Genomic DNA, 15711 nt, shown 5'->3' with positions numbered 1-15711 from the left:
CAGAGAGTTTGCTGTCACTGTAAAAATGTGCAAAATACCCCTGTGTGACTAATTTCCCAGTGTCTGACTCTGTAGGAAAGTGTGGGTGTTGAGCTATGCAAAGCTTCCTGCAAGTGGGAAAACACAGGGAGCACATGGTGGCTGGCCAGTCTGTTGACTTCAGCTAAGTGGGGTGCACTTGAACTATATCGAGACCTGGATACAGAACGCACTCGAGCACACCTACTGTATGTGACAATATCCTGCATTACATTGACATCTGCTGGTGACTGATTATCTTAAACAAGCAGAATATAACAAAAAGAAGCCTTCCCCGCCTTCTCCAGTGCATGATTTCATACTGTAACGCAGTCAGAAGAGAAAGTCCTGTCCTTGACAGCAACGCCTCCTCATCTCCTTTCAGAGGAGCTTCAGCAGGAAGGCCTAGTTCCCATACCTCTTTCTCTGTTAGAATAATCCAGCTTTTCTTTCACACGCCTCTCCCTCCCACTTTCCTACACACATTCACACACAGAGAGAGCAAAAGCAGACACACACACACACACACACACACACACACACACACACATAAGGGATAAATAGCCTTTTTTTGTCCCGTGTGGCGGCCGGCAGGCTTGTGCTGATGATGACTACTGGAATTTGTGCGGGTGCCAGGGCAGGCATGGCCGCCCACGGCCATCCAAAGACGGCCCAAAGCCACAGGAACCACGAGCAGCCCTGCTACTGCTCTCCTCCCTCCTTTCATCGCTCCGTCCCTCCCCGCTTCAGTGGTACTACCAACACTGCTTCACAATCCTGACAACATGAGATGGAGCTGCGAGTGTGTGGCTACTGTACTTCAAATGCTCACATTGGAGTCACACATTCCTCTTTGCCTTGAGCCAGTAGTGTATATGTTAGCCTGTTCGTCTGCAGTGCGCTGTGGCAGAGGGTTCATATCTAAAGTGGGTCAATAAGAACACAACTGATGCTTTACACGTTCAACCAAAATCACGTGAGCAGCAGAATATATGAAGACAGGGACTCACGTAAGTGTTTAAGCAGCAGCAGTCGAAAGTAAACTGTGTTTATTTTTTCTTTCCCAGGCCACTATTTCGAGGAAACTCAGATGTTGATCAGCTGGGAAAGATTTTTGAGTAAGTATTATTGACTTTGTTTCCTCTTACAGCTTCTGAGGTCCAGTACATTATATTTTTTTGGGAATGAATTACAACCTGGGAAAATGTAGCGTGTCCAAACACTGGATTAAAGCTCCACAAGCTTTATTGGACTGTCCTTACAAATCAGTCAGTCAAAAGTCATTCAAGTCGAATTTTGCGGACTTAAATCCAGTGTGCATAAACTCAACAATCAATATCAACAGCAGCCTTGGATCATTTAGCAAAAGATTTGAACTTGACAAGCCTTATCATCCCACAGTGTTGTTGGGGTACCTTCTGCAGAAGACTGGCCCCAGGAGGTGGCCCTACCACAGAGTGCCTTCACCCCCCGGCCCCCTAAGCCAATAGAGAACTTGGTTCCAGACATGGACGAGCAAGGACGGGCCCTCCTAATGGTGGGTAGTGGGAGCCTCTGTCCATGTTAGAAATCTAACATTTATTGCAGTCATAAATTTATTTAACTTCCTGTCGGCTTTACTTATCTCGTCCTCTTTTTCTCCTCTCTCCTTCGCAGCAATTCCTTGCCTTCAACCCCTCCAGGAGGATATCAGCCTTTGCCGCACTGAGTCACCCTTACTTTCAAAGTGTGGACAGCCACAGTAGAAGTGTGTATGCGGCCCAGCCCATCCCCAGCAACAAGCCCACTATGGAGGAGAGGACTGCCTGACCGTCCTCCCTCGCCCTCATCATCCCATACATGTCTATAAAAAGTATTCTGCATACCCCTGCTTGATGTTATTCATGTTTTATTGTCTGTACAGCAGTAAATCAAAGTGCGTTGATGAAGCTTTTTTGACACTGATCTGCAGATAAATCTCAATTGTCAAAGTGAAAATAAATGTGTAGGAACAGATGGAATTTAAGTACAAATGTAACACTCTACACCTCTAGTCAGTTTTCGACGGGGCACCTTCGGCATCCTTTGCTGCTTTGAGTCTTTGTGGTTGAATCTGCAGTTTTCCCTCATTCTTCTCTGCAGACGTCCTCAAGCTCCGTCAGGTTGCGTGGTGAGCACGACCGAACAGCAGTTTGTAAGTTCTGCCACAAATTGGATTTAGGTCTGGATTGCTATTTGGCCACTAGAGCGTTGTCCTTTGGAAGACAGCCCTGTGCCGCTTTTGCTTATATTTTACCCTTCACCTTCACCAGCTTTCCTGCTGCAAAGATGCATGCTTTGCATAGCACTTTGTTGGTCAAAAAGCTTGATTTTGGTGTCCTCCCACCACGGCGCCTTCTTCTCTCCCACATGCCTTTGGGCAAATTCAAGCTGAAATGTCATGAGATCCTTCAACAGTGGCTTTGTCTTAGGCCATAAAGCTAGAAATGCACCCAGGCTGCTGTCGGCTCAGTTAGCTCAGTTAGCTCAGTTAGAGAACCCTGTATCTTCTTCAGTGTCGTTCATTCATTGGTACTTCCCTCGCTACTACCTTGAGGATGACCTGCTCAAAACAGACATATACTCCATACTCAGTGCCTTCATTTTTTACTGGCATCCTCCCACTGATTGGTACTTTTCAATAACCTTGTTGTGGATTTCTTTGATGTTTCTGTTATTATAATGGAGTTTATAAAAGTTCTAAAAAACAGTCGGCTGTAACAGCAATAATACATCATTTAGATCCGTTTGTTTTGGACTTTTTAAAGAGACATTTGGTTTGAGAATCAGTGTCAAAAAAGCTTAATCAACTGTGTTTCTGTGTTATACATAGAAACACAACAAGAACTAGACCGAGGGGGCAAATGCTTTTTTTATAGTCGATGTACAAAGCTCCAGGAAAATACTCCTAAAGAGGGTAAAGATGGTGTCAATAAGGACGACGCCGCTCTCACTCCCTGAAAAATGCACAAAAGCTATCCTCCTTCCATGAACTGATGGATTGTAATTGCTGCTTTTAGGTTGTTAAATGTTGATGATTGACTGTTAACAATGCAAAAGAGACTTGCATCTCAGATTGACTGGTAGTGGAGGGCAGACGGACGGCGGAGGCCACGGAGCAGAGGACGCTTTAGGATCTTGTGTTTGGCCTCGCAAGAGCCCCCTTGACTGGGGGACTGGACCATACAGGAGCCTGGGTGGACAGCATGGACCTCGCCTGCCTTTACGCTGCGCTTACGCACGCACTGTGGGTGTGTGCAGTGAGCAGATACACAGTACAAGCACGCTCAAAGATACGTACGCAACATTTAGTGTGTGCACTACCACTGACATTTAGCTCGCTCATGTACAACGCCTACTGATTGAAACATTAGGCATCACAATCCAGCCACTCACTGCCATGTCCTGACTTATCATTCCAGTTCTATATGTATTATATCACTGCCACCTTGAGGATGTCCTGAGTAACTGCAGACCAGTAGCGGGATTCTAATGGTTTCTGCGCTCTTCAAGGCACTCATCATAATGGGCTGATATCAGTGCTGAGACAATGATGAAAGAACCTTATAGAAACGTTCCTGCCACTCACTTGGTGTTTATGACTTGCTTCTAGTCTGCCATCATGGGCTTTTATCATTATAAAATACAATTATTTACTATCCGAATGATACAGTAATGCACAGGCTTGCAATAGGTGGAGAAAGTCCCACCAGCACTATTCAACATGAATACATTTGGCACAGAAGAGTGTCGCCAATATTCTGTATTTAATTTTAATTTTATTGACAAGTCTTATTATGCTTGTTTTCGTCAAGTTGTTACTTGATTTTTTTTTTTTTTTAAGATGCTGGGGCATACAATATTCTTACACCAATTACACCAACTCTTTAGATAATTATAGAATTTGTGTAAGAATAGTTTGACAATGTAAGGAATGTATAAAGGATAGGCATTGGTACTGTACGATATAGAGTGCTCAGTACAAGCTGTAATGATAGAAACCTTTTGATACATGCATCGTCAGCCCATAGATATGTCGTAAAAATGGATAGATGTAGAGTTAGCGAGGGTCAGTGGAATGTTGTATGGCAAGAGTATTTTGTCTATTGAGAATGTTGGGTGGGCTCTTGGGGTGCTTGTTGAATTTCATTTGCTTTGGATTGAGAGCGACTAAGAATTTTACAGTGGTTTTGATGAAATAATGCACAGACATTTTGTGTACAGTTTTTGCTTTATTTTCCAGTCTTGTCCCTTTGTATCCAAGCCCAGTTTTTACCAGCAAGGAAAAAGCAAGTTATGCAGAGTTGTATTTTTGTATGTAGTAGTTCTTGCAGAACAGTAACATATTTTAACACTGGTTAACGTTTTCCTAACAGGTAGTGCTGCTAGCACACACACACAGACACACTCTCCTACTTTCTCAGGTTCTTGTTATGGACGTCCGAACCTTTCGGGCACAGTTTGCACATCTCTGGGCTACTAACAGACCACATTACAACTCCTTCAGGTTCTCTTTCAAGCTGTTCCATGATCATGCCATTGATCAGTCTACTGTCATTCCAAGGTTCATCAAATATATGTTACTGTAGTCATTACTGTCTGAAGATAACTGCCTGTATGAACTGTTTTTGCCAGCAACTTTCAATTGCTAGACGGCGAACACAATGTAGATCCATGTATATGTAATTGTCTGCTCGACTAAGCACTGTGTGAATTTTCTATCTGATAATGACCCATATCTGGTATCAGTGGTGCATACAATGCAATGAAAGCTCCAAATACTTTAGACATAGAAGTTTACAATTAAAATCATGACTGCTCTGGTCTCATTCCACTTGATACAATCACTGTATGCTTTTCTCATGAGTTAACCCGTTTGTAATACATTTCAGTCTCATAAAACTGAAGTCCACTGTTGAGCTTTTTGAACTTTCACTCATTTGAAGCCAAGATAGCTTGGTCCATCGTATAACTCAAATTCCACATATTTTCCTGTGTCACATTTGTTTCTAGCGTATGAAAAATGGAGGCTAGGAAAAACACAATCATGGCATTATACTTAAGTATGAATGCTAGCATTGGTGTCTTATTGTGTTGCACCAGTTGAATAAAAAGCAGCTTTTTGTGAATCTTGTTTTGGACTCATTTATATATTATAAGTACCTTTTTTTTTTTTTTTTAATGAGGAAACATCAGATGCAACACAACTGCTGTTGTCATTTGTTATCTTTGCATTTTGCCACACAGCCTTTTCTCAGCAATATGCTTCTATGTCATACGAGCACAAGAGTACATTTTTTTCAAATAAATTTAAATTTTTGTATCATCGAATTTGTGTTTTCTGTCTGTTTAGCTATAAATCAGTGACAACTTCAAAACTACAACATGGAGGAACATGTAAACTGAAGAGTCTGGAGCCATAGCAAAACGGGTGCACATAAAATATTAACAGCATTAATAGTTTGACATACAATCATTGAACAAGAAGATGTTTTGATAGCGTTACACCAGGTAGAAGTCAGATCATGGGACTGAGTGTGATATTTATATAGACACAAACACAAAATCTTGAAATCAACAAACTGATGTTTTACAAAGGAGTTCAGGAGATGGATGCTATCTATTTTTGTTTCTTATCTGAGGAGTCCGAATCTGTTTGAGAGGATGTACTAGTTTTGTGCTTTTGGTTATTATTATGTTAATTATGTATCTTTTTGCTGTGTGAATCCCTAGTCTTAGTGGCTTAAATTTACAGTCTCTGTCCACACTTCCTACCAGCTGGTGGCGGTAGTGCATCATTACGTTGTTTTCTAACTGCCGAAAAAGACATCAAGAAGAAGAGTCAGCAAACGCAGTCTGATGTGGCTAGGTCAATGTTAGCAAGGTAACACTGATGGTTGTTCTTTCTCTCGGATATTTTCCCCCATTGCTAACTCGACATGGGCAAGAGAGACAATCGAGTGGTGAGTTATGTGACATAATTCGTGTAAAGCTGCGAAACCGTCACACGGTTTCATTTGGTAGGCTAGCTAGGCTAAACACAAGCAGAGCTTAGCGTAACAACTAGCATTGGCTAGCTAATATATACCTCAGCTAGGTATTCTGCTGCAAGGCCTAGACAGTGTTCACTTAAGTTCAGCAAATCATATTAAAAATACAACAAAGCGTTTTTAATTTTAATATTTTCCTGGCTTTGGTGGCTTCGTGTAGTAGCTAATTGCAAAAGACGAGTCTCAGTCACCAGTGCTGGTGGAGCTACAATTTAACTTTAGCACCTAACATTTTGTACAATGTTGTGACGTGGTGATATTGCGCAGTGTTAGTCGTTGCTTTTTGAGTCAATAAACAGCCTTGGAATACTAGCAGGGACCCATTTAACCAGTGGCATTTATGGCTAACTAAATGGCTTAACGTTAGTGATTCCCTGTATATATATTCTGTCAACATGGCGAAATTGATGCCTGCTGACAGACTGGGAGGGATTGCCGTTTGCTACATTTCTTTGTATAGTAGGTACACCTAAATAAAACTGTTGCACTACTCGAGTACAAGACCCCGTATGAAATCCAGTCGTCAGCACAATGAAAATGGCTTTATTCTATTTTTATGGTTATTGTCCGGGTGTATGTGGTGCTGCAGAACTGTACTGCGAACACGGTTTAACGACACAGCTGAGTAATAATGAGTGTAATAACCTAACATCTGTGTATTTCAGTAACCAGCACCAGAAATGTGTAAAATGCTTTCCTCTGGTGTTCCAGGCTTACATTAACCCCATTGCTGCTGCACGAGCCAGGGGACCGGCGCAGAACTCTGGACCAACCATACAGGATTATTTAAGCAGACCTCGACCAACATGGTGAGTGAAGGGGACCTCTGGACTGAAGAGACAAATGTCTGTCTCACAGCTACATTCTCCAGTTATTTCTGTTGGGTTGTTTGATATCACACATAGATGTAGCCCTTTAAGAAGCTGGTGCTGGAGGGGGCTGTGAAGTTTTCTAGTTCATGCTTCCCCCTACAGACAGCCAGAACCAGCTCTTATCTTATGGGCTAAGAGAGGTAACTGTTAAAGTGACAGTTGGGCTTTACTTTTTGTGTGTGGGCTTTGCAGTTTTTCAGGTGTGCTTATTGCAGGTAAAGGAGTTATTAGTAATGTTTGCAAGTCTAGTATCAAGACTGCGTTGAGAAATAAGTGTGTCATTTGTTGTCTCGCAAATTGGCAAAAGAGGCAGTAACCTCTGCGCTGTTGTCAGCTGCAGCTTGGAGCCTTGCGTTGTCCTTGTTGGTTGTAAACATCTGTTTTCATGCAACGTTATTAAGGTAGACTGGGGACTGCATCTGTGTTTGGTTTGTGCATCTTGGACAGAAATTCTTTTAGATTGATTGACATGAATTCAGGTTTTCTGATCTCACTGTAGTTTAACAGCATGTGTCCTCATTAGTTCAGTGTTAAAGACTTCTTGCATCCTTTCTTCCTACATAGAGAACTTCAAATGTCATGTAACTGCAGCAGAAAAATCAGACCACTTTCTCCCTGTTTTAATAATGTTTAACTTTAACTCAGTGCATCTGAGTCAGTATAGCTGCATACTCCAGGACAGAGTGCTCTCACAACAGTGCTGCCAAAGATGGAGAGCAGAGAGGGAGATCCTCTGCAACTTCATAGCTGTGTGTGAACTAGGGTCTTGTAAAATCTCATATCTGATAGAAGTCTGTCTTAAATGAAATTAACTATAATCTTAGCCACAAGGGGGCACATTTAATTAATTATCAGTTGCATTCCACTGCCAGTATGAAAGTTCCCTTTTGCTACATGCAAAGAGCAATGTGTTTTCAGCACACTATGAAAAATGAAAAAGGAACATTAATTCATGTATGCCACCATAATGTCAGCCAAGGGGCTTCAATGAATTACAGTTTAACAGAAACGATTTGGAAAACAGGAAACATGATTCATTAAACAAATGCTGGGAAAGAATTTGGTCATGCAGCGTCTGTTTACTGTAAGTTCTTGTTGAGTGGACGATCAGTTTAAATGTTTAATTGGAGGAATTTTAAAAAGCGGCAGCCAGTGAAGTGGTGAAATGAAGAGCTGCAGGTGACGGGCACTTCCTTCAGTTTTGAAAGATGTGATCCTCCTAAATGTCTGCTGTGTAGTACATGGTTTATTGTCTCTTCATCAGGGAAGAGTTAAAGGAGCAGCTGGAGAAGAAGAAGAAGGGCTCTCGGGCCCTGGCTGACTTTGAGGACAAAATGAATGATGTAAGTTTGTATTATGAAGTTTGACCTTTAATTGTCCCCATCTGTGTTTTCTTTTATTTTCAGGCCCTGCTATTAGTGTCAGATGCAAAGTGTCAAGATTTGGCCGTCTTTTAACTGAAAGTAGTTACGTACAGCAGTAGATGAATACCCTTTTCAGACATTTCCTCTTGTTTTCAGAAATGGAGGAGAGAGCTGGCAAAAAACCGAGAGAAGTTGTTGGGTGGAAGTGACAAAGACAAAGAGAAAGACAAAAAGACAACAGACAAGGAGAAAGACGAGAAGAAAGAGAAAAAAGAGGTACGTTACCTCCTGTTTATCAGGCACGTGGATGATCTCACTCTTAAATCTCGTCCATCCTCACTCAGTTTGGCATTTCATTTGTGTTTAGAAAAAGAAGAGAGAGAAGAAGAAATCCAACAGGGTGAGGAGAGACTTCCAGTATTTGTGTGGCCAGCTGTGCCACAGTACTGCGACACACACACACACACACACACACACACACACACACACACACACACACACACACACACACACACACACACACACACACACACACACACACACACAATGCCTGTCCTCTGAGATGATCTCTTATTTATTCCTCCTACAATAGTGTTCCAATTCCCAAACAAGTGAATAAGCTCAAGTCTAATGAACCCTGCTTTCATTGTGTTTTGGTCAAGCATTCTTCATCTTCCTCCTCCTCATCGAGTTCTGATTCCTCTAGCAGCTCCTCCTCAGAATCTGAAGATGAGGTAAGTCGTTACAGACTTCAATACAATACGTTTCAGCATTGTTAAATTAATACTGTGACAAACCTGCGTATTTTAAAGCGAGCTCTAGCGCCACTTCTGTTTTATAATAAACCAAATCACAGATCCTATTGTACAAATTGTCACTGTACACCAGCAGTAATGTCAACTACTTTCTGAACTCTTTCCAGGGGTCTGTCTGACCCTGATGTCTGTATCACTAATACAGTAAAGTTGGGGGAAAAATTAATGTGCTGCATTGCATGTTGATTGAATCAGTGCTCCTAAATTTTGTGTTGGTGTGCCTGAACTTTTCATTATGGAACACCGGTGCTGCAGTTAGTCTGGAGTCCTGATACTATATATTGCTTGTCTGTAAAGACACAATAGAAAATGAATGTCCTTAAATCCAAATTTGCTGTAATTTCTAAGCATGGTCTCTGAAAGAGACAAACACCCAAAGCTGCTCTGTCTGATGACTCACAACACTGACTGATTATAACTGTTGGCTGCTGTATGATGATCTGTCATTGGTCAGTTCTAGGAATACTGTAGGCTCCTGTGTTGCAGTGGAATGTTTTTAATAGTGTGGAGTGAATTGGTTGAGCTTATTAACAGGCAGGAAATAAATAGGACTTAATACAGCTCAAATTGGTCGATTGTAAAGCAGTCCTACAGATCGGCTCGGCTACTTTCAACATAATGCAGCACTACACTGTTTGATTGCATCCTATATGTGTGTTTAGGATGAAAAGAAGAGTGTGAAGAAAAAACGGAAGAGAAAGAAGTCATCAGCCAGGAGAGCATCAGACAGCTCAGAGGAAGAATCTGATGCTGAAAGCAAGGTTTTTCTTCCTTTTAGGTCTTTTCTTTGTTGTGTAGCACAGTTGGCTGCCTTTGAATGGGGTCGTGGTGTTGAAAGTGTGCGGTCAAATAATGTCCCACAATGACTAAGAGTAGATATTTAAACTGCCATCATTTAATCTAAATGTTTTTCTTTCCAAGAAGAAAAAGAAAAGAATCAAGGAAGAATGGGACAAAGATAAGGTGACTTCCTCTTATTGACTAACTCAGTCAACTAACAGACCTTATGGATATTTCCACAAATGTGTGATGCTTTGAAATATAAAGTTGACCCTTGTTTTCGCTATTTGAGTCATAACTGTGATGCAACTCTTGTGTCTGCCAGGATGACAAGAGCCGTAAAAGAAAAAGGAAGGCCGAGCGAACTTATAAAGACTCATCTTCAGAGTCCTCTGTGGACTCTGAGGGAGAGGAGGTAGTAAGTATTATTCTTCTGTGGTTGTAGATGGGTCATAAACTGCCAGTAGGACCGTGTTAGACAGGCACATTTGACTTAACACATTTCTTTCACCATTTTTTGTTGTTAAGTGACAACATTTTATTTACTGACAAGGTTGCTAGTAGCCCCTCTTGCTTTGAATAAAGCTCAAGAATGCAAGCTAGTATTGCTGTGTGCCTTTCACGCAGAACGGAAAGCGCGTGCACGTCACCTCTCTGTAGACACAAATTTGTGATGTGCTTCGATGCACTTGAATGAGTCAACCTATCATTAGGGCTCAGTTGGCACTCGTGCCTTGGACATCAAGAGAAGAATGAATAAATAAAAACGCGTTGAAAACCACGTCCATCGCTGTTATAACCCTTTAAAAAAGAGACGACTCCAGTGATAAAGGCATATTTAACACAGTTGGACAGGTTCATATGAGACAGTGGTCGCAGATTAATCTCTGGTTGTCACTTATATTACACACTCATCCATAAGCTTTCTGTCTGTCACTCTTCAGTGTACAGTATCATTCAAGTTTCCATCTCTAATTTAAAAACTCCTTATTTACCAAAGTGTCGCAGTGTTTGACCTCCATCACTTAGGCCTGTCTGTTATGTCACTTTTAATGTTGTTTTCATGGTTGTCATGAGTGATATGAAGTGATTTCAGCAGTTTCTGTTAATATCAACGTGGTCGAGTCATTGTCTCATATTGAAAAAAGAGATTAGGAGTTTGTCATATGTTTTGTGACCAACATTAACGCCAAGGTGCACCCACGCCAGGAGGAGCAAAATTCAGCATAGAGGAAAACAAGTTGGCTCAGAAACCTTATGAGAAATTTTTAATTATGTTGTAAACCTAACTGCTGTTATAGCCTCACACAATTGTGAAACACGACTGTTACATGAAGAGGGACTTTTAGAATTGCATGTAACTCAGGACTTCCCTCTTCTCGTGGTCTCATTTCAACTTTTCCCTCCTGTAGGCCGAAGCCAAGAAGAAAAAGAGAAGCAGCGAGGAAAAGGAGAAAATCACAGTGAGCCGTTAACTTAATGTCTTCTTTTGAGTTTCACAACACCAATCAGATTTTTGTGAGATTTGCTTGCAGACAGGTGTGCATGTCTCACATTTTACTACTACAGATGCCTAAATGCAGAGATGTTGTGTTAAGTTGTTGTTATGTGTGTGCGCCTGAAATTTACTGGTATAAAATCCTCTGTATAGCAACACTCTACTGAATACATGCTGTTAACAATCAAGCTGTAGAATTAAGGCTTCATTAAAAAGTGCCAAACATCCATTGTTTTATGTTCACAGGACAAATCCAAGAAGAAGAGGAAAAAGAAGCACAAGAAACACGGCAGGAAAAAGAAAAAGAAGGCAGCATCGCAGTCAGACTCGGAGCTTGACTAACAACCGTAGCTGTACGGTTCCCTCGTCCTCCCGACAGTTCACTAGTAGTGTTATTTTTGCCTTTGACTTCTAAAAACTGCTCCTCTCCAGCTCAAGTCATCATGCCATGCTCAAGCAAGAGACCGACAGACTTGTAATGCTGGGATTCTTTGAGTCCCTGAGCCCCTCCCATCCCTCTCAGTGGCAACTACTGGTACATATCCTCTGTTGACTCTTATTACCATGCTTTTTTTTTTTTTTTTTTTTTGTAGATATTTGTTCTTTGATTTACCCTCAACAACAGGACTGAAGTGAGTTCCACATACCCCCCCACCCCCTCCCTCATCTTGGAGATTGTAGTGTAACCAGCACTTTCAGTGGCATGCAGAAGTTTGAGCATCCCTGCCAGGCCCAGTTTGTTACTGTGAATGGCTAAGAGAGGAAAAGCTGAACTCATTTCCAAAAAATCTCTGAAGCAAGTTTATGTTTTTTACTTTTAGTTTCAAAATGACAAAAAAGCAAACCGGCTCGGAGCACGAGTTTGGGCACCCTGCATGGTCAGTACTTTTTAACACTTTGGCGAGTATCACAGCCTGTAAATGCTTTCTGTAGTCAGACTCTTTCACTTCTGGTCTGGGGGATTTTCTTCCTTGCCAAAGGGCTTCTAGTTCTGTGAGATTCTTAGGTCGTCTTGCATGTACTGCTTTCTTGAGGTCTGTCTGCAGATCAGTCCACGGGACTTGTTTCCGAAATGCTTCAGGCTTGTTTCGATGTTCCATTGCAAACACCCAAAGCTGAATTTTGTGAGGATGAAGGAAAGGTTTTCTTCTGATCACTCCTCCATGAAGGTCATATTTGTGCAGTTTTCTCAGTCTTCCAGACCCTAACTTCACCTCCACCCTTCCTCTTAAAAGCTATTTATTACATTAAAGTACAAACTGAGGAAACAACTGAGTGAAAACACTTTGCTTCTTACAGCCTCTCCTGCTTTGTGGGCATAATTTATTTGAATTTGAGTGTGCTAGGCCGCTGCTTAGAGGAGCCCACGGCTGCTTATTGTTGGGATGAGGTTTGAGGAGTCAGAGTATGTATAAAGCTTTGAAGTTTGCATCACTTGGCCTTTCCTAAGGATGACTGTGAACAAGCCATAGCACTATCAAGCTAATTTAGGTCTGAGACTTTGGTAAGAAGTTATCTGATAGCTCAAATCTCTTGGGTGCCCAAACTTTTGCATAGTGCTCCCTTCTCTTTTTTCTACTCAAATTATACAAAACAAATATAATGCATTCACAATGTTGAAGAGGACGTTTCGTCCTTCGCTTGACTTTTGGAGATCAGTTCATCTGCTACTCTCTCAAATATTCACAGGGGGTCCCAAACTTTTGCGTGCGCACTGTACCTTCACCTTCAGTATGCTGACCTGTCGGAGCTCCTCTCTCCGCTTTAAACCTGACATCTTGCATTTCTAGTTGCTAGATGAGGCTGTTCTGCTAGTGCCTGTGTCATGCATGTAGACCTGATGTCTCGCCAGCCTCATATTGAAGTTGGATTTACAATAAGAAATGTGAGCTACACAGTCAACATTTATACAAGGGATAATTGTTCTGAATTGTTACACTACAGTGTAATTGTATAAACAATGGGAATTCATTAATAAAGTATTGTTTTAGCCTTTATTGCTGTTACTTACAACCTCTATTGTGGGACTTTTTTGTGTCTCTTTTTTTTTGTTTGTTTGCTTTGGCTTTTATTACCACCCTTCATATGAAACCGCACTGTCTTCCTTCCGTACAACTTACATTGAGGTCAGCAGTGCTGCAACAAACAGGATATCAACCAGAAGGTAACCAGCCTACCTGTTTGATATCATACCTCTTCCGTTGTGTTTCCGCTCTGCACTGTACATGTAGCAGTGTACTTGAAATATCAGTAAGTAAAGGCACTCATTTGGCAGAATGACCCCTGTCAGATTACTATATATTATCATTTCTTAAGCATTAACATACCAACTATGTATTTAATGTAAAATATTGCATCTGCAGAGTAACTAAATGCAGTGGAGTAGAAAAGTACAGTGTGTAGCACTCAAGGGCAGTACATATAATGTATAAAATGTACTTAAGTGCAGTTACATTCCACCGCTGTGTTTACTGAACTGTTAAACAGTTTCTTAAAAGCATACTTCTTCATTTTCAACTAGTTTTTTACAGGCGGATCATGTGATGAAAACAATATAATGGTGCCAAAGGTTAGTGTGAGCTCTTCCATGTTCAATCGTTGAGAGGTGTTTGCAGCCTGAAACAATGATTACCCTAACCTCCTTTTATCCAAGTATGCTCAGCTAATGTGAAGTAGTTCCACTGAGCTGCCATCACAGGGTCCAGGGGTGTGATGCTCAGTGCAGGGTCCAGATCCAGATTCTGCCCAGAGGGAGGATCTAACCTGCCATATAAAGAGCGCCTGTCTGGCCTCACTGTAGAGGAAGTGTGAGGCGCTTTACAGTAAGCTGTGGAACGACTTGCACAAGGTAAGTGAGAAAAATCAAGTGAGCCTGTGTCCTTTCTTGGCCTAACTGTCAGTAGAGTGCTTTGTACTTACTCATTTTTGTGCATTGTGACTGCTCAGTGAGGTTGTTTTGAGGAAATGGAAGCTCTTCGTCAAAGCCAGTATAGAAACTGAAAGTCTCTGCCGCGCATGAAAAAAGAGTGAAAATTACACATTGAATTCACAAAATCAGAATTTTATTTCATTCCCTCCTGGCTGCACGCGGTGTATCCCACCCACTGACACGCCATGTCCCCTCCTGCAGATGTTGAGGACAGCTCTGTGCGTGTTCGCGGGGCTGCTGGCGGCGCAGTTCGCGTCCTGCTCCATCACATGTCCTGACGGGAATGTCTGTTCGGATTTGGCCACCTGCTGCAGGACGAGGCATGGCTACAGCTGCTGTCAATACCCAAATGTAAGTTTGCCAACGTATAAAATAACATAATTTATTAAGATTTAACTATTGTGTGAAGGACTGCTGGGAATATTCCTCCCGTAATCTGGGCGTGTGTCGCGTCTCCGTGCGCCTTCAGGCCGTGTGCTGCGCTGACTTGGCCCACTGCTGTCCTTCCGGGTTTCGTTGTAACCTGGTCACCCAAATGTGTGAGAAAGAGCACCAGCCGTGGCTGAACATACCCATGGTGAGGAAGGAGGCTCCGGAGGAACCAAGCCCTCCTGTCCGACCTATATCAAGCCTCCAGGAGCCCGAAAACAACCACGTCCCGGATCAACACAGGAGCTCAGTAGTCTATTGTGACCCCTACACCTTCTGTCCCGACCGCACCACCTGCTGCAGACACCCAAAAGGCGCCTGGTTCTGCTGTCCTTACTCTCCCGTGAGTTGACCTCCATACTTCTGTTGAACAAGACAAGATGATATCTCTTCTATCTACTGCTGGAATGAACTCAAAGCTTTTTGAACTTGTAATTGCAAAGCAAATTTCTCTTTCATTATTATTACGCACTCACAATTCAGTGTCTTAATTGTTGTATAAAATGTGTGTGTTGTAGGGCAGGTGTTGTCTGGATGGCTTCCACTGTTGTCCATATGGCTTCGACTGTGACCTCACTTACACGCACTGTGTGAGGCAGGGCCTGAGATATCCTTTCTCCCCCAAACAAGCTCTGTCTTCAGTCCCTGCCGCTCTCATCTCTGCTCCACAGGACAAAAGCAGCCTGCAGGAGGTAAATGTTCCTTTCTATATGTGCTGTATATGTTTTCTCAATTGGCCTCTGATTATGAGCGATGGAAGACATGAAGACACTTTTTTTTGACACTTTTGGCCATTTCACATGAGTTTTCTGCATTCCTTTCTGCTCTTGCTTTTTTCACTGGTCTGAAGTAAGCTCACTTGGAAAAAGGTGAAGTCACATCCTTCTGTGCACCAATCAGGATTTAGCATCATCTGAATCGCAATGTGCTGATATAGG

The 15711-nt window shown here is 42.1% G+C and overlaps 3 protein-coding genes across 7 annotated transcripts in view; all 3 read left to right on the top strand.

The window, feature by feature from the left end:
* cdk6 (cyclin dependent kinase 6) overlaps window positions 1-5163 on the top strand; it is a 35976-nt gene extending 30813 nt beyond the window's left edge. Inside the window, exons 6-8 of one of the 2 annotated variants that reach the window (XM_070985243.1) lie at window positions 1086-1136; window positions 1420-1555; window positions 1675-5163. In XM_070985243.1, the coding sequence (XP_070841344.1) occupies window positions 1086-1136; window positions 1420-1555; window positions 1675-1827 (340 nt within the window). In that variant the 3' untranslated portion in view covers window positions 1828-5163. The remainder of the gene's footprint in view (window positions 1-1085; window positions 1137-1419; window positions 1556-1674) is intronic. The other variant, XM_070985244.1, reaches the window with a different exon arrangement.
* A 692-nt stretch (window positions 5164-5855) lies between these two features.
* fam133b (family with sequence similarity 133 member B) lies at window positions 5856-12926 on the top strand. Of its 4 annotated transcripts, none has more exons than XM_070985208.1 (11): window positions 5856-5999; window positions 6798-6895; window positions 8223-8301; window positions 8479-8598; window positions 8690-8722; window positions 8985-9056; window positions 9800-9898; window positions 10062-10100; window positions 10243-10332; window positions 11330-11380; window positions 11662-12926. In XM_070985208.1, exons 1-11 carry the CDS (start codon window positions 5976-5978, stop codon window positions 11755-11757), a joined length of 801 nt encoding a protein of 266 aa, XP_070841309.1. In that variant the 5' UTR covers window positions 5856-5975; the 3' UTR covers window positions 11758-12926. The 4 variants fall into 4 exon arrangements, with proteins under 4 accessions (XP_070841309.1, XP_070841307.1, XP_070841308.1 ...); XM_070985206.1 differs by having other exon boundaries at window positions 5858-5999; window positions 10243-10335; XM_070985207.1 differs by having other exon boundaries at window positions 5858-5999; window positions 10059-10100.
* A 1260-nt stretch (window positions 12927-14186) lies between these two features.
* LOC139346236 (progranulin-like) overlaps window positions 14187-15711 on the top strand; it is a 3055-nt gene continuing 1530 nt past the window's right edge. The window contains exons 1-4 of the mRNA XM_070985204.1: window positions 14187-14263; window positions 14546-14695; window positions 14814-15116; window positions 15292-15465. Coding sequence (XP_070841305.1) covers window positions 14546-14695; window positions 14814-15116; window positions 15292-15465 — 627 coding nt within the window. The 5' untranslated portion in view covers window positions 14187-14263. The remainder of the gene's footprint in view (window positions 14264-14545; window positions 14696-14813; window positions 15117-15291; window positions 15466-15711) is intronic.

Source organism: Chaetodon trifascialis, chromosome 17 (genome assembly GCF_039877785.1).
Source record: "Chaetodon trifascialis isolate fChaTrf1 chromosome 17, fChaTrf1.hap1, whole genome shotgun sequence".
Classification (NCBI taxonomy): domain Eukaryota; kingdom Metazoa; phylum Chordata; class Actinopteri; order Chaetodontiformes; family Chaetodontidae; genus Chaetodon; species Chaetodon trifascialis.
This window is presented reverse-complemented; position numbering and strand designations above follow the sequence as displayed.

Bases quoted from the DNA above. Each gene is read 5' to 3' on its own strand.
- fam133b (XM_070985205.1), top strand. From the start codon at position 5,976: ATGGGCAAGAGAGACAATCGAGTG. The intron at 6,896-8,222 runs GTGAGTGAAGGG...TCTCTTCATCAG, and splicing joins AGCAGACCTCGACCAACATG to GGAAGAGTTAAAGGAGCAGC. The intron at 9,057-9,799 runs GTAAGTCGTTAC...ATGTGTGTTTAG, and splicing joins CCTCAGAATCTGAAGATGAG to GATGAAAAGAAGAGTGTGAA.